At 38.5% G+C, this 25,702-nt stretch overlaps 1 protein-coding gene across 2 annotated transcripts; it reads right to left on the bottom strand.

The window, feature by feature from the left end:
* Positions 1-1,355: 1,355 nt before the first annotated feature.
* On the bottom strand, positions 1,356-25,474 carry ZSCAN12 (zinc finger and SCAN domain containing 12). Of its 2 annotated transcripts, XM_021715377.1 has the most exons (7): positions 24,829-25,474; positions 20,720-20,864; positions 18,215-19,358; positions 10,266-10,686; positions 8,926-9,048; positions 8,050-8,798; positions 1,356-1,447 (listed from the first exon to the last, which is right to left on the bottom strand). In XM_021715377.1, the coding sequence occupies exons 1-4, from the start codon at positions 25,246-25,248 to the stop codon at positions 10,566-10,568; spliced, it is 1,830 nt and encodes a 609-aa protein (XP_021571052.1). In that variant the 5' UTR covers positions 25,249-25,474; the 3' UTR covers positions 1,356-1,447; positions 8,050-8,798; positions 8,926-9,048; positions 10,266-10,565. The 2 variants fall into 2 exon arrangements, with proteins under 2 accessions (XP_021571052.1, XP_008061967.1); XM_008063776.1 differs by lacking the exons at positions 1,356-1,447; positions 8,050-8,798; positions 8,926-9,048; positions 10,266-10,686 and having other exon boundaries at positions 17,724-19,358.
* Between the last annotated feature and the right edge of the window lie 228 nt (positions 25,475-25,702).

Consider the following 25,702-nt stretch of genomic DNA (forward strand, 5'->3'; position numbering starts at 1 on the left):
TTTTTTATTTATTGTAGAGACAAGGTCTCGCCAAGTTCCCTGGGCTGGTCTTGAACCTACGGACTCAGGCAATCCACTTGCCTCGGCCTCCCAAAGTGCTGGGATTACAGGCTGACCCACCGAGCCTGGCTGACACCTTACTCTTATTGATCACAGTTGCAGAGGTAACATGGTGGTTTGCAGAGTTTGGTCTGCACATGATTGACATACATCATGATAATGTTTTAAAACTACTTCCTACTTCATAGAAAAATTCATGCTCCTCTTGAAAAACTCTTAGGATCTGGCTACCTAGAGATGGATTGTGACTTGGCACTAATTGACTAGAACTGAAAAGAGAGGTGTTTTTTTAATTACAGTCTCCATCACTTCTTCAATCACTTTTGTTAACTGCCTAGATAGTGTTTTAGGAAAAAGTATGAGATTCTCCTGTACCCAAAGGAAGATAGAAGCAGGCAAAGTTGAAGCCATGGAGGGAGCATCCAAAAAAAATTTTTTAATGCTGTTAACTATATTTCCTTTTTTCCCCCTCTATTCCAATAGCTTTAGGGGGGTACACATAGTTTTTGGTTACATGGTTGCATTGTATACTGGCGAAGAAGTCTGGACTTTAAGTATACCCACCACCCCCACCTGTGCACATTGTAACCAATGGGTGAGTTTTCCTCTCTCCACCCCTTCTCACCCTCCCTCCTCTGAGTCTCCAGTGTCCATTACAGCTTTCTACATGACTTTGCAGATCCTTAGTTTAGCTCCCACTTAAAAGTGAGGACCTGTGGTGTTTGATTTTGTTCCTGAGTTAGTTCACTTAGGATAATGGGAACATCCAGAATCTTAGGAAGCCCAAGGACAAAAGACCTATCTTTACTGAGAGCTGGACGTGGGGCTCTTCCTCTCAGCCTCCTCATTTGAACTGAGTCTTCTAAAATTCTCGTCGTTATTTCATACATTCATCAAGTTGCTTCCTGTTCACAGACTTTGTTTTTACAGATCCCTCTGAAAAGGGTGAAAAGCTGTTTCTACACCCCCACCCCCACCCCAGATAATTCTTTCAGGCATTAGATGAACGTAATTTAGTCAGACAGCTTGGATTCCCCAGATCAGGTGAGAACTCATGTTAAAAATTGCCATCACATCATCTGTACTTTTTCTTCAAGTCTCAAAGCCTCTTACCATGAGATAATTATATGACCATTTATGGAATTTTTTTATTTGCTTTGTATTTGGGTCCTTCATGAGGCTATAATATTAACAAGAATAAGGGAAATATGTCTGTCATGCTCTAGTGCCTGCAACAAATAACTTTTGAAGGAACTTCTTAATTTAAGATAGAAATTAGTTTTACCATATCTTTAACCAGAAGTCCCATTTCGAGCTTGCTCCTTTTGAAAAAACACTGGATCTGGCTCAGTGGAAATGGACGGCAACTTCCAATAATTGGCTAGAACTGAAAAAAGGAGAAATATATTTGACATAATCCCCATTTCCTCACCTCTCATCTCTCTGATCTGGCCACCTTTAGCTGTTTTTTTGTTACCTGCCTGGATAAGTGTGCAGAAGAGGCTTAACTTAAAAGACCCAGGTTGCTTAAACCCTGCACATTCTAAAGAAGAATCTGTTTTCAGAAGGACTGACCCTTGACTGATTCCTGGGACAAAACTTCTGAGCCCTTGGAATATACTGTCAGATAAGAGTGTTTTGTATGCTTGTAGTCTTGGGTCCCACTGTATTCATTTGAGCAGATAATTTATATTAACAATGTGACTTACAGTCAACATTTGTTTTTGTATGTCTGAGGCCCTGGGTCATGATTTATTGGCCTAACCACTGGGGGCTGGAACAATGAGTAGCTAAGGTCAGGCTTGCAAGCCTAAATGACGGATTCCCAATAAAAACCCTGATAGACAATACTCTGCATATGTTGCAGAACATCATTGCTGTGAGAATTCAGTGCATCCTCACTGGGAGGAGACACCACCTGGAAGGTTGTGCTTGGCTTCTCTAGGACTTCACCCATGTGCCTTTTCTTATTGCTGACTTTCATCAGTTTCCCTTTACTGTAATAAATTGTCACTGTGAGTATAACAGTTTTTCTGAGTTCTGTGAGTCCTTCAAGTAAATCAAGACTGAAGGTGGTCTTGTGGGTCTCTGACACAGATGGCATCAAAAGAGGGATTTGCTAAAACCACCTCCAACTCACTGAAACATGACAAAAGCATTGTCTAGAAAAAAGAAGACAGAGTTTGACAACCCTTTGATGCCTAGATGGCTACTGATTCACCCATGGTGAGACAGCAGTTATGTTGTGATTAGTTATGAGATAAGGATACCAGTGGAACTTAGAAATCATAGACACAGCTGCTGAGGAGTTGACTCATTGCATGCCTAAGGAACTGCAAAATAAATAGCAATCCCTTGAGTTCTGTGATTCCTTCTAGTGAATCTCCAGGCTTGAGGGTAGTCTTGGGGAACTCTGAAACAATAATATTATAGAAAAAGGCATTTCTCTCTTTACCTGAGGGAAGAGAGAAGAAGGGAAGACTGAAAGGGTGAAAGAGGGGATGGTAATACTTTTTTAAAAGTTCAAGGGAAAAATTCTCAGTTTTCCTAAGAAGAGGAGACAGGGCTTTTCTCCTTATTGGGCCTCCTGTCTGGCAGTCTTTCTTTTCTCCCTAAGATCCAGTCCCGAAGCTTTCTTGGTTCCTCAAAATCATCAAGCTTCCTTTTCCTTCATTCCTGCAGATTCTTCTGCCTGAAATGCTATACCTATTTCCGCCCTGCTTTCTCTGTCAGGTCTCTCAGTTTAAATGTCATATCCTGAGAGAGACCTGATTTTCCATACTAAATAAGGTTCTCATTATACACTGCTGTCACATCATTTACACGTCTCTTTCTAAACTTTTGCCACAATTATAAATATACTGCTGCTTATGTAATTTTTAAGTTGTCTCCCCCACTAGATTATAATGTCCACAAGAGCAATGGGAATATGTATGTTATGTACAAGTGCCTACAAAAAAACAATTATTGAATGGATTCCTCCTTTAGCTTAACGCAGAAGTGGCTTTGACATGCCTCCAACTAGAAGTCCCATTTCCAGTATATGTCGAATGTGGCAAAATCGGAATTCAACATCCCATTCAGGTGTGTCCTTGTCAATGTTCTCATATCATCTACTTCCTAAACAAATGATATTCATCTTGTTACTGGCTTTTGTTTTGCTGTATACATGTCACCAGCTGAATAATTTAGGTGACAAGCACGCCAGTTAAGATGGTATATGAAGGCTGATGACTTTGCTTCCAAGTTCAGCTCTTCCATTTATAATAACTGAATTACCTTGACAAAGTTTTCAAATTTCTATAAGCCCCAGTTTTCTTATCAATTATAACAGCTGCCTCAGGCTTAGTATTAAATGAATTAACGTAAGGCAGTTAGCACAGGACTTGGCAAACAGTAAGTAATAGCTATCATTATGATTTTCCTTCTACTTTACCCCAAAGTTACATACTTAGTATAGGTTACTGTAGCCTTCCCCCTTTCTCTGATCCCTTCAATACTGAGTACCCAGTATGTGCAAGGGATCTGGAATACAACTATGAACAAGACATACCCAATTCCTCAAACAGCCATAGTCACCCAACATCCAGCTTTATTTCTTATGTCCTCTTATCAGAAAGTGAGAAGCAGGTGATTACCAACACATATTAGTGGATTTCATTATTATAGGCCCAAATATATGGTTCAGCCCTGATTAAACTAATTGGCAGCATCTACTAAAGTTGAACATATGCATGACTCTGCAATCCTACACCTGGATATATAAGAGAAATATGTATACATGTTCACCTAAAAACATGTAGAAGAATATTTCTATAGCTGCATTATTTGTCAGTCTCAAACTAGAAGTTGCCAAATGCCCATCAATAGTAGCATGAATAAATTAACCCAGTTTACTTGCCTGTGCCCTCTATTGCCATCCTCCTACACTCATCGGCAAGCAGGAACTCTATTTGTGTTTGTATTTCATATACCTGGCAGAACATGGTGTTTAATCATGGGGGGATATATAAGAGCTGGGTATTTGTTGGCTGATGTTGAGGAAGGAGTAAAGTGACAGATAAAAGATCAAACTGCTCCTTTTGGGGAGGGGGGTGACAGGATCCCTATCTCCTATTCAGATTTTTGTTATTTTTTTTCTATGAAGTCTCCTGGTGGCTTCGATTCTAAGTACCCAGAACCTTACTGAGACTTTCTCCACTTTCAGTAGATTGAGGTGAATTGATAGGTTGATGGTTACACTTGAAACTCCACTTAAGTCTAGGATAAGGCTATAGGATTCTATCAAAGTTCATCTATTGAGAGCCTCCTGTTTTGCCTTGAGTAACTAACAGCAGAGGTAGACCACTGCTAGGCAGCTGGCTGATCACCCCACAGAATGGTACATATTGGGGTTCAGTGTTGGTTTTTGCTATTGGCAGACTGGGTACTCAGCAGTGACTCTAACTAGGTTGTCCTTAGTGAATGAAAGTCCATGTTTTCAACCTATGCATAACTCCAAAAACCACTCCATTCATAAGCCCATTAAGCAATGACAAGAGTGTCTAGGGAAAGGGGCTGACTGATACAGTAAAACAGGTTATCTTAGCTACTTGATAATTAAAATTCTCCAGTGGGAAGGGTCACCCTTTGGTAAATACTCAATGGTACACATATATCTTCATATTCAGTGCTTGTTTGGAGGGGTTTATTCACATACTTCTTCCCACACCTCCTTGTCTCAAATATTTCTATCATATTCCTTCCAAGTCCCTGCCCTTCCAACCAAATCAATGTGCACAGCTCATGAACTGTTAATGGACTTACATTTCTGGCAATCTCTTCTTCTAGGCAAAATAAATAAGGTGCACTGATTGATGTTCTGTCCCCTGGAGAATTTTGCTTTATCATTGTCCTTCAGGAATTTCTGAGAGTTAGGTTGTAGCACTGCAGCTGTTCGTTTTTGGATACTGCCTGTATGTCATGCAAAGTCATCTGTAAATCAGACCCAACTTTTTTTCTTCCTCAGTCAATTGCTCATAGAGGACTTTCCATGAGTCCATAGGTTTGTGCAGATGAAGACAAGGTAATGTAGTAGTAGAAATCCTAAGTATTTGGGTTCCTTCGTGCAACTTGTCTTCAGGGCCTATTCAAGCTCGATCGTGTATCTACTATTTCTATTTCATAGTGAAGTGCTGTTGTGCATGACTAATTTTATGATTTAGTAGATAAGACAACATCTAATTCATGATGAGCAGAACAAGTCACATGGTAACATGGTGGTCCATGGCCAAGCATTTATTCTCTACTATGGTCCAGTAGCAAGTAAAAAACTGTTCTCAAAATGAGAATATCTGTAGAATGGCATGACTTTTCCCCCAAATCCTAAGGGTCTGTTCTGTGATTAACCTACAGAAATCTGCCAAAGTCTCTGAGCTACATCTCTATCACTGAGAATTAGGGATCATTAAATCTACTCTATTATAAGAAAGGAGTTTCTAGTTCCTGAAAAAAATCACTAATAGGGTCTAGAATCGATTTACTTACAGGATAAGCCTGGAAAGCTTCAGGTATTTTAGTCCATAGTATGTCTTTTTAAGAGACAGGGTCTGGCTCTGTTGCCCAAGCTAGACTGCAGTGGCTTGATCATAGCTCAATATAGCCTTGAACTCTTGGGCTCAAGCAATCCTTCCATCTTAACCTCCTGAGTAGCTGGGACTACAGACATGCACCACCATGCCCAGTTAAGTTTCAACAATTTTTCTGTAGAGTCAGCATCTCACTATGTTGCCTAAGCTGGTCTCAGACTCCTGGGCTCAAGTGATCCTCCCACCTCAGCCTCCCAAAGTGCTGATTGTGAGTCACCAAGTATGGCCAGTTTTAGGTATTTTAGAGAGTAGAAAGCCAAGGTTGACTTGACACTAACGGCCTATAAGTAGACATGTTAAAAAAAAAAAGCCACTGGTAAAGGTTGAGTGCTGCTAAATGTCTAATGGAAAGACATTAGATGAAGAAAATGATGTAGATGAAGAGACATGACATAAATTACATAGATGAAAATAATCAGATGAAGATAATGATAGTGGAGAAAGGTACTAAACTAATATGTGAGTATCCTCTATGTGCCACACATTGTGTTAGTTAAGCACTTATATTTATTTATAAGTTTTAGGATTACAATCTGTTTCTAAATGAGGAAACTGAAGCTCAGAGTTTAGTGACATACTCAAGTGAAAAAAATTGAATTACTGATACATTCAACATGGATGATTCTCAAAATAATTATGCTGAATGAAAGAAGCCAGACACCCCCCCAAAAAGAGAAAGAGAGTGAACATACTGCATGAGTCCATTCATACACAATTCCAGAAAATTGCAAACTAAATTTATAGCAACAGAAGGCAGATCACAGGTTGCCTGGAGATGGGGGTAGAATAAAGGTAAAGGTAGAAGGAATTATATCAAGGGGCATGAGAAAATTTTTGGTGATATTTGATTGATTTTGGTGACTGTTTCACATGTTAAAACTTACCAAACTATACAATTGTACAGTTTATTACATATCAATTTCCCGCAATAAAGCTGTTTAAAGCCATAGAACTTCATTGCATGTTCTAAGCAAATAAATTTGAAAATCTTAATGGAATGGATAATATCCTAGGCAAATAAAGATTAACAAAATGGACCACTCCATTGTAAACAGAGTGCCGAAGTAGACCATTTTCATAGAATAAAGGAAGTTTCCAAGGAACTATCCCCCAAAAAGCATGTAACCCAGAGGGTTTCACATTAGAATCTATCCTTCAATGATCAGCTAGTTCCAATGCTTCATAAATTGTTTTAGAGCACTAAAAATTACACATGCTTAAATTATTTTTATGATGCAAATAAAAGAGTGAAACCTAAACCTAAAAAATATAGTATAAAAACTATGGACCAAATTCCATGGATATCGAAAAAATGTACTAAATAAAATATTAGCAAGTAAACCCATTAGAACATTAAGAAAATAATGCAGCTGGGTGCAGTAGCTCATGCCTGTAATCCCAGCACTTTGGGAAGCCAAGGTGAGAGGACTGCCTTGGCAACGTAGTGAGACCTCATCTCTACATTAAATAAAAAAAATCAGCTGGCCATGGTGGTGTGCACCTATGGTTCCAGCTACTTGGAAGGCTGAGGCAGGAGCGTGCCACTGCACTCCAGCCTGAGCGATAGAGTGAGATTCCAACTCAAAAAAAAAAAAGAAAAAATAATTCATCACTAAGTGAGGTTTATTCCAGAAATGTAAAGTTGGTACGATATTAAGAAATCCTTTTATATAATAGAGTTAAGGAAAAGAATAATGTAATTTCCACAGATGCTAGAAAAGTCTTTCATAGAATACAATTCTTCTAAAATGGCAGCAATACCTACACAAAAAATTTATGAATGTACTATACATACAAAGCCAGAATTCTGAAATAATCACTGCAAAGTTTTGAAATACATGGTTCCTATATTTAGTTATCTACTATAAAATATGCAAGCCTCACTCTCCTTTCATAGGTAGAGATTGGGCTATTTTATCAACTTGCTAACAGACAGCTTCTAAACATTCTTTTCTTTTTGCCTGTAGATTTTAGAGTTGAAAAGGTTAATAAGCAAGTTACTTAAAGATTAGCCTTTACAATGTTATGAGTTATCTACAAGAAAAAACACCAGTCACTATCTGTCAATAGACTACAGTGAAATTTCTTCTTCTATCTTAAAAAAATAACTAAGCCAAAGCTGGAAAAATATACTCTTTTAAGGACTTCTAATGGCCTCGTGTTGGAGAACATAGAAGCAGTCCCATATTTATGAAAGTGCCCAGCAATTCAACGTAGTTCCTTTAACTACATTTACAAAAAAAAAATTATACATGCAGTTTTTGTGTCCTAGGGTACCCACACAAGGCTATTTAGCCCACAAAGAAAATGAAATATCACATATTTACAACAAACAGTAGATAATAGTACTACTATGTATTACCTGTTGAATGAATTAAAGATATGACTAGAGCAGGCATATTGGAAATAACATGTCTCCTGAAACAGAAATAATTATCCAGGAATCAGAACACAGATCCAGAGATGCAGGTAATAGCTTATTTCAGAAATCCTGATTGCTTACATATATAGATCCCTCTGGGGAGGGAAAAATAACTTCTGGTCTTTCCTTTTCTTGACATGAGACAGTCATTTAATGTTTTTACTGGCTAACATGGGCAATTTAAGATACTCCCATACAACTTGCCCCTTTATACAAATTATCTTTTCAGTATTGTGGACACTCTATTGTCTTGATCTCTATCCATAGAACTTCCTATAACTCTATCATTTATAAGAGCCTCTCTAATATAAATTTTGCTGATATTTCCCAGGGTCCAACCCTGAAGACTTTTCCATACCCATCACACTGACAGAGTGTCCCTTTAATGTAAATTCTCCAATGCTGAATGAATGAAGCTGGTGGATTCCATGGAAAGCACTTCCACACTCAACATGTTTATAGGATCTCCCTCTTGTGCAGATTTTCTGGTAACTTCTGGGTGAAGACTTCTAGATGAAGATCCTCCTACATACTTCACACAAGGTTGTATAAGGTTTCCTTGCTGAATGAAGGCCTTCATAATCATCACATTTATGCAGTCTCTCTCTTAGGTGGATTCTTTGATATTCATGGCCAAAAGCTTTCCCACATTCCTCATACTGATAGTATTTTTCCCTGTGGTAGATCTCCTGGTGGGAAAAGAAGGAGCCACCATAAACAAAAACCATTCAAAATTTGGTGATCACAAAGAGATTCTCTTCAGTGTGGACTCCTTGATGCTGAGCAACCAAGGACTAAAGCTTTTACTACACTTACTGCATTGATGTTGCAGTTCTACGGAGACGCGCCCCCTGCCCCCAACACACACACAAAATTCAGCATCTCCAAAATGTTCCTGTGTTGGAGTCGAGTCCTTATTTTCATTCTCAGTAACATCGTCTAAAAAAGAAAAATGCAGGGACAATTCAAATGTTATTTGTCTCTTCTGAGATAGAGATGTAGTAACAGCGATACTAATAAAACCCAGTTTTACGCAAAGTGCATGCCTTTTCTAAGTCTCTAAACAGATATCTCAATCTTGTGAAGTGCCCAAAAAGGCACATGCTGGGAGGAGGTCCAGTTTGAATGAGAAGAAAAAACAGTTAGGCAGAGAGATTATAAGAGTATGAAAGCCTGTTCTCATAAAAAGTGACAATCAAGAATCAGGAAAATACAATTTAAAAAGAAGAGATCAGTTTGAATTCAAAACTGAAAAACAAGAAATATCATGAAACCAAGATAAAGTTTTATTTCTTAAGGACAGTTGAAAGGACTATTTCTACCTATTGATATGTTCCTAGGCCACTACTACAGACTTACAAAATGCTCAATGAATATTTATTGAGTGTCTCTTTAAACAATGGGACATGATAAAAGTTAACTTGTAGCAATAGCTAAACAGCTTCAAAATACATACTAGTTTGTTGTGTATCAACTAAAAAATTTACAGTGGAGAAATAACTTTTCCAGGTAATGTTCAGGTCTAAAACATTAAGGTCTAAAAGAAAGCAATGCTTAGAAGCTAAAACAGGTAAACAGGTTAAAAAAAAAACACACACACACCTGAAACCTCTAAAAATATGGCTGAGAGTTTTTACTTAAAGAATTAGGTAGACAATAAGGAGATGGCAGAGGCAAGGTTTCAGAGAGAGAGGGGAACTAAAATTTCTAAAAAGCTTCCCCTCTCTTTTTCTGTCCTTCTCTCCAGAGTTCCTTCTCATCAGCTTTCCAAATCAAAAGGCAATAATGCTGAGAATAAAACTAAGACAGGGTCTTAGGTTAGATCTGAAAACTTTGATTCCAAAGTACTATCTTTGCCTTTGCTGTAGGCATATCTTATCCTATCCTTTAGCCTGGGACCTTAAGCCAATGCGATAAATTGGCCTTGGAAAACTGAATCTGAAGCTAAACCCTCAGTAAAAAATGCCCAAGCAAACAAAAAACTCCAATATAGAAAGAGAAAGTTCCAGAGGTATATATAAATAGCAGGAAGAAAAAAGTCCCAAGAAGGAAACACTGGGTTATGGCTCCAGAGACATCTGGAGTTTTGTTGTTTTCGATACTATTCCCAAAGTCTTTGCTAGTCAAGCCACAGTGATCCTCCCAATCCTTCCCACCTGTAGCTTGTCCTTTATTCAAGCTGTCTCTTCAACTTTTTCAGCACAATCAGTGTCTCCTCTCCACATTTTGGATGGCATTATTCTGTAGCTTCCCAGTCAGGAGTCAGGATCTGTTCCAGCACCTGCTTCTTGATATGTATTTCTGGCCTCCAGAAATGCCAGAACTCCCTGAGTCTTCTGACAGGTCTATAAGGTCCTAGTAGTAACAACTTAAAGTTTGAGGAAAGACCTGTGATTTCTTTGCAAGCCTGATTTGTAATCCCAGGTACATTCCTCTTCCTCTATCTTCAGTCACTATTAGAGATCTTTCCTGCAACAGGATTGCCATTCTGGAATGAGAGAGCTTAGGAGAAGATTCACTCCAGCTTGGGGTTCACATTGATTTTTCAGAAGTATTTCTTTGTAGATGGTCTTCTTCCTGAGGCATAAAATAACAATGTTAACAGAAACTAAATTTTGTTTAGCTCTTTTAGCCAAGAACTCACATACCTGAACAACACATTGAAGAAAATGGAACTGTGTCAGGAAGCTAAATAAATTAGGAGAGCAGGTGTGGCTTTGCAAATTATTAGCTAGCCCCATCTTCTAGCCTTTTACTTCCTAAATGTTTGTTAATAAAGCTTGAGAGAAAGACCATGACCCTCTTCCCCGTTCTCCCATTCACAGAACCCCATATAAACCGCAAAGAATGGGACATCAGAATTGAGAAATGACAGCATATATACTTTTTTTTTTTTTTTTGAGTTGTCACCCAGGCTGAACTGCAGTGGCAAACTCACGGCCACCGCAGCCTCCACCTGCTGGGCTTAGGCAATCTTTCCGCATCAGCCTTCCAAGCAGCTGGAACTACAGACGCACGCCGCCACGCCCGGCTAGTTTTTTTGTGATTTATTGTCGAGACCTGCTGGTCTCTAAATTCTCGGTTCAGGCAATCCTCTCCCCTCAGCCTCCCAAAGTGTTGGGATTACAGGCTGAGCCACCGCGCCCAGACAAAAGCTAATATTTAAAGAGTGCTACAAACGTAGTCATTTAAGTAGACACTATTTTAATTTCACTAACAGATTAATGGCACTGAGGCACAGAGAGATTCAGTAATTTGCTCAAAATCACACACTGGTCTCCTTTCCTTGTACTGAAGTGTCGACCTATCTACTCTTAGGAGAGTCATGAACTACATCATTTTCCCCCAATCGACTCCAACTTTCCTTTTACCAAACGGGCACCCGGACTTTTCTGTTTCCAACAGCCCAGTTACCCAGATACCTCAAAACTTGAAGTCATGCTTGACTTTCCAGGCAGCTCTCCAAACACCAAGCTCAACCTCCTCCGAGCCACTGAAAGGCCGAATCGGAACCGAGTTCGAACGAGCAGTCCACCAACCTAAGACCACCCCAGCCTCCAAAGGTACGTCACAAAGGCCGAAACGGCCCGCAGTTCTAGGACTCGCCGCGGTCACCAGCGGCCTCAGCCTTCAGCTTCTCTAGGATCTTGGAGGACTTCTCCTCTCTGTGGTTGCCTGGCCGTACGCGCCCCCGCTGAACAGCACCGGTTCCGGTTGCGCAGTCAGGTAACCCCAGTGGCCTATGCTCCCAGCTTGAGGCGCGTCAGCCCCACGGGAAAATCGGCCTTTCCGCGCAAAACTTTGGAGAAATAGCTCCAAAGGCAAACAGCGGAAGCCGTGGGCTGCTAGTTATTTCCGATAACAGAGGCGGGAAATTTGTTATTCAGCTTGGGCGACACGTGTCCCCTGGTGGCCACTGTTCATCAGTTCCTAAGGCAAAAAAGTAAAAGTAGACTTGGGTGGGAGCTTTCATCTCAGGGTCGGGCGGGCTGTGCAAAAGAGCCGGGAAACTTGTAGCACGGTTAAAGGTAAATTCTTACCTAGGGCAGGAGTATATAGAGTGAACCCAGCTGAGAGAGCCCACAGTTAACAATTTTAAAAAATGCAAACAGTATAAAGCACTAAATATGTACCAACCACTATTCTAAGCACTTTATATATAACATTTAATTCACATATCCGCCCAATTAGGTAGGTACTATTATTGTCATTTACACATAAGAAAACTCAGTCATTAGAGAGGTTAAATCACTTGCTAAAGTCACTCTGCTAGCAAGTTGATATTTGAACCCTGGCACTCTCAAGCCATGTTCTTAAACCTTGCCTCAGGATAAGTACAAAATTTGGCTACAGAAAACTGTTCAGTTCCTAAACTACCTCATTTTTTATAGGGGATGAAATGGGGAGATACCTACTCCTAAGTCCACATTGAAGTAGGTTGAATTAAAGCAAAAGATCAAAAAAGCAAGATATGCATACCAAGCCTGAAGAGGAATAATGATCTAACTATAAATCAGAGGTTACAAATGGCCTCCACTTAGGAGTCCTTCTGTGAACACCCAGGAGCAGACCAATAGGGCTTAGGAAAATGACCTGCAAGCCCAAACAGACATACACCCCAGAGGTCATCCTGAACTATGATGGGTGAAAGCTCTGGGAACCTTGACTAATCAGTTTCAGATGCCAAAATGGTCTTTTTTAATGTGTGTGAAGAGAATCAACTGTTTCCGTGAAACATGGTTGGCTTAGTAAAAATCAAATTATATATACCAAATCATATCTATAAATATATACACTACATGAAATATATTAATACATACATAATTTTTATGTATTAATATGTATGTAGAAAAAGTATATATGTACAAAAAATAACATGCAAAGACTCCTTACCAATTACACCCAGAAACATCTGAAAGGGGTGAAGGTTCAAAGAAATTCTAACAAAATGATGAGCTGCTGGAGGAGCTGGGGTACAAGAACTTTTCAATGTGAAAGGATAAAAGTTGGGAAGAGATTCAGATAAAGACCATCAAATGATTATCCCTAAGTTGAACAACACTTGTTGCTCAAATTCTGGCCTATGGCATCAGGAGGAACATCATTTAAACTGTAAAGGAGGTAAATTTTAAGCCAATACATATTTTATACAATGTAGAATTATGTTTTTTTTTTTTTAATACAAGAAACTCCAAATATAAAATCACTTTTTAAAAACTCCCATCCATAACGGGTTATTAACACTTAGGGTCATACCTTTAAGATCTGTATTAGACAGCCAAATATCCCTTATTCCATGAGAATAATGCAGAGAGTAAATTATGGTTCTAAGCTAGAAGGGTGATTAATTCATATGAAGGGCCTGTTTTTAAAGTGAAATAGGCTCCTGCCACACCCTCCTGTGCGGCTACAAGACATGTACAACCCCCTTCACTGTGCAAGCAATAAGAATCAGGTCTATGTTTATGCTGGCCAAATACCTCATCCAAGCTTTGTTACGCAGAGAGGGTGATGCCTGAGGTGTTTGGACCGCAGGACTCTGAGGTTTCTGAGGTGTTTTCCAAAATAGTGATAAGAGTTGAAAAGTTTTCACAGATAATTACTCAAGACACTGAATTAACACTGCAAAACATGGTTTGTTCAACTAAAATAAATTTAACAAGTGTATCATAGGTGTTAAAAGTGTGGGCTCTGGAACTGAATTGAGCTACTTGAGTTCAAATCCTGGCACCAATACATATTAACTTTGTGACATTGGGCAGCTTTAATTCAATTTTAGTTTCCCCAATTGAAAATGAAATAATGTAAGCATTTAGTAATGTCTGGTCCTTAGTAAACACTTAATAAATGTGTAGTATTTTTAACAAGCCCTTTTCTCAATTCTAAAAGATGGCCAATAATAATAATGGCTTTGACTATGCAACGCTATAATCAGTAATTTACTGTATATTAACAAAAAGGCTACCTATGTGCAGACCTTGCCTAAGTTCTCGTATCTTCGTGTTCTCTACCTCCAACCTCACATACAGTTGAGATTTCTCTACTCACAGCCCTACTCAGTCCCATTCTCCTTCTTCATTACCTCAAATTCTGGCAATCTCCTCATAAAATTTTTTTTGGGGGGAGGACCTCATCTTTTTTACCTTTGCAGTCCCACTGCACTCTCTGGAATCACTGTTTGATTGTCAGATTACATTTTCATGCATTGCCTATTTAAGCTCACTTCTCTTTTCACTGCTTTAGAAACGTGGCTCTTCCCCAACCTTTCCATGCTGTTGGTCTTAAACACTCAAATGTCTTGTTTACTTTTAATCTATTAGAAGAGAAGTCAGTTGATCCTATTCTCATTCTTAATGTTATTTGTAAGCTGTTGCTCTATGACTCATTCATTTGTGTTTTATAACAGGTACTTCTACCTGGCTATTGTGTTACTATTATTGACTGTCATCACTTCTACCTTGAACCTGCTTCACTTCACATTCTTCTTTTCATCCTGCCTCCTGTTATTGGTTCAAAATAGATAAGATGTTTGAAAGGACCCTGGTTTCCTAGATCTAGTCATTGTGACACGGTATCTATCTTTTATCCATAAATTTGTACTCTTGACTTCACAAGCCATTCTCTGTTCACCACACTCCCCAAGGCAGCACTCCCATTCCATACCTAACATCTGTCACACCCTCCACTTGCCCCTCAGGGCCTTCAATTTCTTTATATTGCCAATTTAGCTCCAACTAGTAACCTTAGTCTGTTACATTTTCTCTTTATCCTGGATAACTAGTTTGATCCCCTTTGATGCCTACCTAAAAATTCCATGCCACTCCACTTTTTATGGTACTACAACTGTATTTAAGCAAGAGACCAAACCCCTGCATTTATTTTTAAATATGTATGAACTGTATCTTTCTATATAACAGGCATATTCCATTGCTCTGGGTCTTTACGGTTCCTTTACAGTATTAGATTAAGTAGTTTGTGGAAAGGCAAACAGAGGAACGTGTGCATTGACAGAACATGTTAAATAGACAGTGAACTGGAAAGACCCCAAGTAAAGGCACTGAGAGGAGTAAAACAAGGATTGCATTCCAGTAAGCAGTCAGATTAAAGAGTGAGGTTATGAACCTATTACGAAGAGTAGTTTCAGTTTGGAGGACAAGTCTATAAAATCAGATTAGATAAGGACTACGGATAATATTGGTTTGGTAAGGAGGACATTCTTATAAAAGTTCTCTTTACTAAATGAAGTCTCTTTCAATGAAAAGAGACTGCACAACTGAGAAATGGGAGGCAGGGAAAGCTTAGGTAGGGAATAGGCCTCACATACTTATAGCTGTAGAGCTCTCAAGCTCACTCTGGGTTCCTTGTTTATTTCCTGGAGACCAAAAAAATAAAAAACCTAGATTTCCATTCCCAACAGTTGCCTCCATGCCTTACATGTGTTATGAAAAAGCCTAACTAAGGAGTTCTCAACTTATGAGCTGTTTTTCAGCTGTTCATTTTCTTTTCTGTTGTGAACTAACGAATGTTTTTCTGCACATAAAGTAATATAAGTTCCGATCCCAGAAGCCAATTTGGTACATAATATGCCTAAATTACAGTACTTATGTCATTATCTTTTCTATGGGAAAATGTATTCACATTCATAACTTTGAAAACTAGAAACATGTATTCCTGTAGGACTAGGAACTTTTCCAGTTCCAGTGACGATTTTCTGTATAAAGGTTATGGACAGAGGGGCAAAAGTCAAGAACTCTAGGGAAATGAGGCTAAAGTGTATTATGTGAGTGGGGAGAAGATGAAACAAAGACAGAAAGCTGAATAGAAAGGAAATTAGGAGAGGGACTTACTAAAGAACAATAGGTACTGCCCCATTCTTCTCTCTCCCCTTCCTCTTTTGTCATTGTCTCACCACTTCAAACCTGCTAGAAGTGAGGGGAAAAAAGGGGACTAGAGTTGTGTTGGAGTAGGGTGAGGTGGAAAAACAGTCTCAGAAATTGTGGTTTTCTGTGGCTAGAAAGAAAATAAAAGCACAGCTCTGCAGAGATTAAGAATGATTTCTGTAAATAAAAGGACAAACAAATCAAGAGCCACAAGTACTTCTATGTGGCTTATCTAAAATAATCCACTAAATAATCATCATAGATTCTCATCCAAAACAGAATTTTTTACTCAGCAATACAAGGCAGAGTCAACCAGTTGTTGGCTAATTAATTTTCAGAAGCCCAAGGGAAATTATCTCTAACATTTGGGCCTTTTATATGCTCAAGAAGAGGTATACAAACCCAAAAAATTGTAAATCAGTTCTCAAGAGCAATTATTAAGAAATTCAGAACACAATGACAGCTAGAAATGAAGAAAAGTTAAAACAGCAAAGAGCATTAGCACCCCTATCCTAAATAAACAAACACATAAAACCTTCACTCAGAAGACCCTTGGAAGGTAGGTCTGTCTCTTCTTTCGGAACTTAAATTTGAAGGAAAGAAAGGGCCACTAAAAACCCTAGTTTTTAGGCATAGCAGTGGTCTAATTCCCTAATCACTCTAAAGAGCTGGTGGCACATGTCTCCTGAAGGGCTTTCCTGATGCTAAAAATCTGCAGTGGCCCCTTGTTTATAGGACTGTGTTCAGGTTTTCTTACTTTACAGACAAGCATGAAGACAGCTATGATTCAACTTAATGTTTCTCAAATTTCAGAGTAGATCAGATAATTGTGGAGCTATAAAAATGAAGATTCTCAACTGCGACCCTAGGCCTAATGAAGCAGAAGGTCTGAGTGGGACCTGAGCATTTTAAACAAGCTTCATAGGTAATTTTGATGTTCATCAAAGTTGAGGAATCACTAGTGTAATGGGTAAGCCTACATACAAGTCAGAGACCCATACGTAGGTTGCTGGTTTTTTCCTACGTGTGGTATTATAGCTATGCCACCATCTCTATAAGCAAGAGTATCCTCATTTTTAAAATGGAAAATACTTTTGGTTTACAGAGGTATTTTAGGAATTAAGTGAGACAGTGTTCTGTGTCAAAGTGCTATAAAGTATTAGATGAAATTATTGACATTCTGGCCCTCCCACAGTCTATCCCTAAACTGTTTCCAACTTAATTCTATCAACTGCCCAATATGAATAAGTTCTCCAATTTAGGTTGGCTAGCCTTGTCACTGATGCTTCCAAAACACATGCACTTTTTTTTTTTTTTTTTGAGTTGGAGTCTCACTCCATTGCCCAGGCTGGAGTGCAGTGGCATGCCTCATGGTCACCCCAGCATCAACCTGCTGGGCTCTGGTGATCCTTCTGCCTCAGCCTTCCAAGTAGCCGGAACTACAGGTGTGTTCAATCATGCCTGGCTAATTTTTTGATTTATTGCAGAGATGAGGTCTCACCAAGTTGCCCAGGCTGTTCTTGAACCCACGGGCTCAGGCAATCCTCTCACCTCAGCTTCCCAAAGTGGTGGGATTACAGGCTTGAGCCACTGTGCCTAGCCAGCACATGCACTCTTAAGTCTGCTTACTTTTTTTACCTAAATGTTTTCTCCTTTTTGCCTTTCAAGTCTGACCATCAGACCCTTATTTTCAATAAAATATTTCCTGACCACCCTAGCAAAAGTAATCTGTCCTTTAGAATTAATGATATTTAATGTCTCCCAAGTGCCACTTTAATTCTATACCATGTCGAGCATTAATTCTACTATCCTGTAGTCTTATATAACTATATGTGGATCTTATATATCCCAAACTAGGCTATATTATATATCCCAAACTAGGCTATAACCTCTTTGAGAAAAGAAATCTAGTGTTATCTTCTTGTTCTCCACAGCACCTAATACAAAGGGCAGTACACAGCAGATTCTTATTAAATATCTGAGTTTTCCTTATAGCAATAGTGACTGAAGTTTTCCCTCAAATCATTACAAAGCTAGCATTTCTCACCAGCCTATACTCTGTGAGACAGCTTCCCTGTAGTCATCACACAGAAACAGATTTTTCTCCTTTGTGGACAGTCTGATGTTGAATAAGAGCCGAGTTCTGCCTGAATGATTCCCCACACTCTTTACATATACAGGGACCACCTTTACTATGGATTCTCTGGTGTTTACTAAGATCTGACCTCTGTCTGAAGGCTTTTCCACACTCATCACATTGGTAGGGTTTCTCCCCAGTGTGAATTCTCTGGTGCTGAATGAGGCTGGTGATTCCTCGAAAGGCATTCCCACACTCATCACATTTGTAGGGCCTCTCTCCAGTATGGATTCTCTGATGTTCAGTGAGGACTGATCTCTGAGTAAAAGCCTTCCCACAGTTATCACATTTATAGGGTCTCTCTCCAGTGTGAATTCGCTGATGTTCTGTAAGACTTGTTCTTTGAATAAAGGCTTTTTCACATATGTCACACTTATAGGGTTTTTCCCCAGTGTGAATTCTCTGATGCTGAATAAGGCCATTCTGACTGAAGGATTTCCCACATTCCTTACACTGATAGCATTTTTCTTTGTGGTGGATTTCCTGATGGGAAACAAGGGATGAGTTATAAACAAAGGCTTTTCCACATTCGTTGCACTCATAGGGCTTTGCACCAGTGTGAACTCCTTGATGCTGAGTAAGTATGGAACGCCGACTAAAACTTTTATTACACTGAGTACACTGATAAGGTTTGTCTCTTGTGTGGATCTTGAGATGGTGAAAGAGGCCTGCTTTCTGACTAAAGGTTTTGCCACATTCATTACAGTGGTAGTGCTTTTCTCCTGTGTGAAGTCTCTGATGTTGGTTAAGAGCTGACCATCGGCCAAAGGCTTTGCCACACTCATTACATTTATATGGTTTCTCTCCAGTGTGTATTATTTTATGTCGAATAAGCACAGTTCTCCCACGGAAAGTTTTTCCACATTCTTCGCATTTGTAGGGCCTGTCTCCAGTATGGATCCTCTGATGTTCTATGAGGCGTGAGTGCTGATTAAAAGTTTTTCCACAGTCATCACAGTTATAACATTTTTCTCCTGGACAGATTCTCTGGTGTTCAATATGGTCTGAGTTATCAGTCAGACTTACTCCATTTTCTTCACATATAAGTTGCTTATCTTTCCCGGAGTATCCAGAAGGCTCTTCTGTTTCTTCTTCAGGTTCAGTTTCTCTACACCTAGCAGACTGGGACATATCATTTTCAAATCTGCTAGATATATTCCCATGTGGTTCCATTTCTTCAGAAACTTCTTGCTTGAGAGTTAAAGTTCTGTACTCATTTCTGGTCTCAACATCTGAAAACACAAAGGATCATAAATTTTACCTAGTTTCCAGTGATAGCAAATGGTAACTTCATTAGGGTACATAAAATTATTCAAATGAAAACTATAAGAACCTAGAGTTTCTGCATGACTATAAAATGTCATTAGACTATAGGATAACCTAAGAAATAAAGCATTGAAAAAATTAAGGAAGAGATCAATAACCCAACAAAAAATTGTGAAAAGGAAAAACTGATGGTTTCCAGGAAATACAACAGTTTTTAAACATAGGAAAAGATGCTGTTTCTCACAATTAAGGAAAAGCAAATTTAGACAATATTGATTTGCCTAATCAGTTTAATATAACAGTGTGTTCATGAAATGGATAGCATACATTGCTGGTGGGAGTGTGAATTGATCTAAGCCTTCATAAGAGGGCAACTGCACAATACCTATCAAACCTCTGAACATATGAAAATTTATGCTACAGATACATTCATACACACAGTTATTTATTGTAGCATTATTGTTATAGTACAACACTGAAGACAAACGTCATCAGTAGGGGACTGGCTAAGTTAACTGTGGCATATCCATATATTAAGCAGTTGTGAAAAAATAAAAAATACAAGATTCTCCTATCTTAGTGGTAAAGAGAGGAAAAAGGTATTTGTTTCAATATGCAAAATGTATATACATTAACAAAATTTCTAGATTTTAATATAAGAAATTAATAGTAACAACCTATTTCAAAGCAGATGAAGAGTCTAGATGGCTAGGGGAATTGAGTAGAAGGGAAGTTTTTCACTAAATAACTTTTAAAATTTTTGTTTTTGAACCATGCAAATTTTTACCTACTTAAAAAATTAAATGAAAGAAAAACAGAAAGTAGAGATAAGGAAAGCAGAGGATCTTTCATACATTCACTAACTTTTAACAGTTTTGTGACATCTGCTTTATTATTCCTTTCTTTTACATGTGTACACAATTTTTTTTTCCTTAAACCATCTTAGAATTAGCTGTAGACAGCATGGCCAAACGGTTTATTTACTGAAGGTGACAGAAATATAGCCCAAATGGAAGATAGTGGTATTGTATGGTATGACAAAGGCTAGAAATAGCAGACACATGAGTATAAAGGAAGATAACTATCAGAAGGACTAAATTAAGGGATCTCAAATGAAATACAGCCATCATTTAGAAAATGAATATCAAAAAAAAAAGAACTGAAGTAACAAACCAGGCTGCCTGAGAATCTATGCATGAGTCATCAGATTCCTAGAGAGGCCTTTTTAACTTTAATGATCACAAACTGTACCAAGTACAAAAGAGCCCCAATGGGTTGTGCTAGGCCTGTCTTCGCTTTCCTCTCAAGATGAGTCTTTTTTCTTTACCATGCTCCTGTTGGGCTTCAAGTTCTGGAGGTTCACACTTTAGCTTGGCTTTCATGGACTGGAGGGACATACTGGGTTCTTGTTCTGTTCTTAGAGATGCCATCTCCTGCAAGAATATTTCCTGTTCCTCAGGATGAACTGAGACCTGAGAAAAATGAGATATAGCTGACAGACTTGCTCTGAGAACAGAAAACAAAAGAATATACCATTCAAGTTAGTGGCACCTAGCTTGCTAAAATTTAAAATGACCTTCTTTCCAGATATCAGCCTGCCATGATCCTAACCAGTTTTCAAGGCCAATGCAAATGTCACCTCCTCTTGGGAACATTTTTTTTTCTAGCCAGAAGTAATTTCCCCTGGTGTTAACAGCTAGTGTGTTGGTTGTGCCATTTTTACTTTTTTGTCTTCTTTCACACCCAAAGAGGTGTGAAAGGGAAAGAGAGAAAGACATAACAGAGAAGAAAAAGAAGGTAAAAAGAGGCAGAAAAAAGAAAAAAGAAATTAGGAGAAAAAGCATGAGAGAGAAAGAAGAAAAGGAAAGGGGATAAGTAAAGGGAAATAATAAGGAAGAAAGGAAGAAGGGAAAAAAGGAGCAGGTGAAGAAGGAGGGAGAAAAAAAGGAAAAAGAAATGAAAAAGAAGGAAAAGGAGAGAAGTCTCTTCCATATCCAGAAACTGTTCCCTATAGTCTCTGCCCCTTCTGAGGAGCCCAACCCACTTCTGTCTGGGAAGATGATCTATTTTTCTATTCATCTCAAAAATCACCTACACTTCATTTTATCTGCTCCCTCATACTCTTCTCTCTCTCTCTTCTGTCTTAAGGGAAAATGTCTTCTCTTTTTGAAGGATCACATCTCTAATTTTGCCTTCAATCTTATCTCTTTCTGCTTCCCTCTGACCCTTGCCTCCTCAATTAACTAACTCATTTATTCAACAATTTCAGCCACTCTGTGGCTCCCCTTCCTCCATAGGCCCACTTTCTCTAACGTTTAAAAATAACTGGTTTTCCTAGCATAGTACTGTGAAAAACAGGGATCTGGAATCACGCTAATTACTTACTCTGTCTCTTAAATGTAGTAGTTCTGTGACCTTGGGCTAGTTACTTACTTTTTCTGAAATTATACATATCATGTATATAAAGCACCTGGTATAGAGCCTTGCCATACAATATGCCCTCAAACCACCTTCCCATTTCCTTTAAAGGATAAATTTTATAAATAAGAAATCACACAATGCCTCTATTTCTCTGACACAGTTTCGTTGTATAGCTTCTGTCTTCAAAGTTAGAGCCAGAATCAGTAGAATGCTATCTCAGTTTTATAGAAAAAGATGTTGTGACACTTCAAATTTTGCGGAAAAAAAGGGGGGAAAAGGCCAGTACAGTGAGTCTTTTTTTTTCTATTCCTGCCTTCTGTTCCCAGATCTCTGGCTAGGCTTCAGAACTCAAGCTAAATTCCATAAGCTTTCCCCAGCATATTTTCAAAGAAAGGCCTGGTTGGCAATACAAACTCAACATTGTTTAAAATCAAGTTACTTTTGCCTGTACCTAAGAACCCCATTATTTCTTCTCGTTCTCTTCCTACCTCCCTGGCCACTACTCAGTTTCCACTGTTGTTTATTCTCTTGATAATATCTTCTTGTCTCACAACTTTAAATATCATGCATATCCTGAAAAGTCCCAATTTTATATTTCTAACACAGACTCCTCCACTGAATTCCAACTCTTTATATCCAGTCGCTTGCTCAACTGTTCCACTTGGCTTCCAGTAGGAATCTCAACACCAACATGTTGATTCCTGTCCCTCCACCTCAAACTTACTTCTCTCCCAGTCTACCATTTCTATGAATAACAAAAATTTTGTTCAAACCAAAAATTTTGGCATAATCCTTGACTTACTTTCTCTCACATACAATATCCCATATAAAAACAAATCCTGGCAAGCTCTACTTTCAAAATATATTCAGAATCTAACCATATTTTACCACTTCCATTGCTACTATCCTAGTACAAGTGACCAATATCTCTTGCCTGAATTATTGCTTATAGCCTCCTAAAGTGGTACCCTTGCTACTACCACTCCTCCAGGCCCATTGTAAACTTTCTCAACATAGTAGTCAGAGTAATTATTTTGAAATTTACGTCAGATTACATCACTCAAGTCTCCAATAAACTTTCCATCTCAGAATAAAATACAAAGTTCTTATAATGACCTACAAGTCCCTACATAATGTGATCTCCTTATAACTATTTCATCTCCTCTTTGATAAACACATCTTTACCATGATAAGCACATTCTTACATTAAGATCTATCCATGTACTATTCCCTCTGCCTGAATGCTCTTATCCCTAATATATGTATGGATTGCTCTTTTAATTCAGATTTTTGCTCCTAAACATCACCCTATCTGAAGTCTTCCCTGACAACCCTATCAAAAATAGCACAATCCCCATTTCCGTCACTACTCTTTTTCTGTGCTTTTATTGTTGTTGTTTTCTTTTATTTTCCCTGTAATTATAACAATATATTTTAAACCGATGATAAATTTAACTTTGATCACAAGGAAAAGAAACAAATGGCAAAAAAAAATTTTTTTTAACTCTACACTTTAACTTCGTTGCCCCCTACATTTTGATATCTCAATGTACATCTTTTATATTACCTATCTCTTAAAAACATGTAGTTGTTGTTTTCATAAAATTTGTCACCACTTGATATCTTATATGTCTGTTGATTTTAAAATTTACTGTTTGTCTCCTCTTAGTAAACTAGAATTTACATAAGAGCAGCAATCTTCTATCTTTTAACTGTTGCATTCACAGTGCCTAAAACAGTACCTGATACAAATAGATATTCAGTAAATATCTGCTTAATGATTTCCTATAGTCTTCAGATCTGTTAGGAATGTCTCCATCACACTAATCTTTCAAGCTTCAAATTCCTAGTGTTTGGCCTAGAACAGATTCCTCTACAAAGAGTTGTCCATTTTTACTTTTTTACAGATTGAATCTGTCATTATTTCCATTAGCTCTTACCTAAGACACGCCTCATCCTTTGTAGTCACACGTTCATGACCCTATTTTGAACTTAAAATATTTTTGCCAAATGCTCCTTCCCTCTCTATTCTATTTTGTATCCTAGTGCTAGATTGCACTTCCTGTTTTATTATTTCACTAAATTTCTTATTCTTTATACCAAAGATTCCTAGTCTTGACTCTATTGACATACTGGGTCAGGTTATTCTTTGTTGTCAGAGTCTATCCTGTGTGTTGTAAGATGCTTGGCATCATCCTTGCACTTTTGCCTATGAGATGCTAGTAACACCTCCCACAGTTATGACAACCAAAAATGCCCCCAAAATGTCCCTGGGGCACAAAATTGCCACTGGTTGAGTAACAGTGTTTTATATCACTGTTAAAGCAAAAAGGTTCTGCATAATTTGGTTCCCTTTTACTTCTCAGGACTTGCAAATCTAATTTGAACTCAAGGAGAAAAGGCTGAGAGCCTCTGCCCCACAGAATGAAATCTAAACTCCAGAGGTTAACTGTACTCTATCTCAAGTCTTCTATTCAAAACTCACCTTTCCAACCTAACTGGGCTTTCTGCTGCTCAAAAAAACACGAATCCTTGCCCTGGTCTCCCCGCTAACTTTCTATTCTGCTCCTACATCCCATTGCCCTGAAATGATGACTTTGATTTCTCCATCTTTTAATATTTTAATGGAGAGTCAGGGTAGTGGATATATCTGCAAAATCTTATTTCTTGATCATTTGTATTATGCAACAGAAGTGATGTCCCTTTCAAGAAGCTGTTTCCCACCCTGCCTCCTTAGTCTAACGAACACCTTCTCTCTGTCTTAGAAGTCTTCTGTTTTTAGCTGAGTACCATGTTCATCAAACAGAATTTCGTAGCTTAGTGCAAAAGTACACATCCTTCTGCAGAAAAGGTATAAGTCAGGACCACATTAACCTATTTTCCATGAAACTCAAGCTCCTTTCTGATACACCAAACTCTCAAGAATGTGCTTTGTGAAATAGTGCTGTACTTCACTGTCACCTAGAAATCCACAATTTCTCTTTTCTCAAATACAAATCACATCTTTTTTCTCACCTGATCCCCTGGTTCATCCAGCTCTCTCTCTAAATCCTCCAACACAGTCACTGCCTCCTCCCCACTCTCTGGATGCTGCTCCTGTACCCAGGTCTGGAGCTCCTCAGGCAAAATGGTGAGAAACTGCTCCAGCACCAACAGCTCCAGAATCTGTTCTTTGGTGTGGGTCTCTGGCCTCAGCCACTGATGGCAAAGTTCCCGAAGTCGGCTCAAAGCCTCACGGGGTCCAGATGTTTCCTGGTAGCAGAACTGTCTGAAGTACTGTCGGAAGACCTCTCTGCTATGGATGTTGTTGTTTTGCAGGTTCCAATTCTGTCTGGTGGTATACTTATACTTTTCCTCCTCCTCCTCCTCTATCTTTATTTTCAAAAGTTCACCTTGATCCTTGTGGGCCTGTATAATCCAAGTAGATGCCATCATAATTGTGCAAAAACTCTTCAGTGCTTCAAGTAAGATTTCCCCTGAAAACTTTCTTCCTGGATGAAACTGAGGAATAAGCCATCATCAATAATACAAACTACACCTTAAACAATACTGCAAATTCTAAGAACTTATGACCTTTGAAAGCCTGCTTCCAGGTTAATTTACAATACTCAGAGAAGTACTTTGATAGAAAAGACTCAAGAATGCAAAGAAAGGTTATTATTTAAATAGAAAGGTTACAGAAAAGGTGCCAAGTTGTTTTAGGACTTTAAGAAAGAAGAGCAAAATTTAGTAGGTAACTTATTTCCACTCAGCCCTAAAATAAAGGACAATTAACTGGAATAAAACTAACATTTAGAACCAGTAAATAGTAATAGTATAAGGTTAGAACATCCTTGATCAGTTACTCTTCTTTTTTTTAAATACCCAGCTGTCTGGTGGAAACCGTGAA

This window comes from Carlito syrichta, unplaced genomic scaffold (genome assembly GCF_000164805.1).
Source record: "Carlito syrichta isolate Samal-C Ts95f unplaced genomic scaffold, Tarsius_syrichta-2.0.1 Scaffold307028, whole genome shotgun sequence".
NCBI classification, from domain to species: domain Eukaryota; kingdom Metazoa; phylum Chordata; class Mammalia; order Primates; family Tarsiidae; genus Carlito; species Carlito syrichta.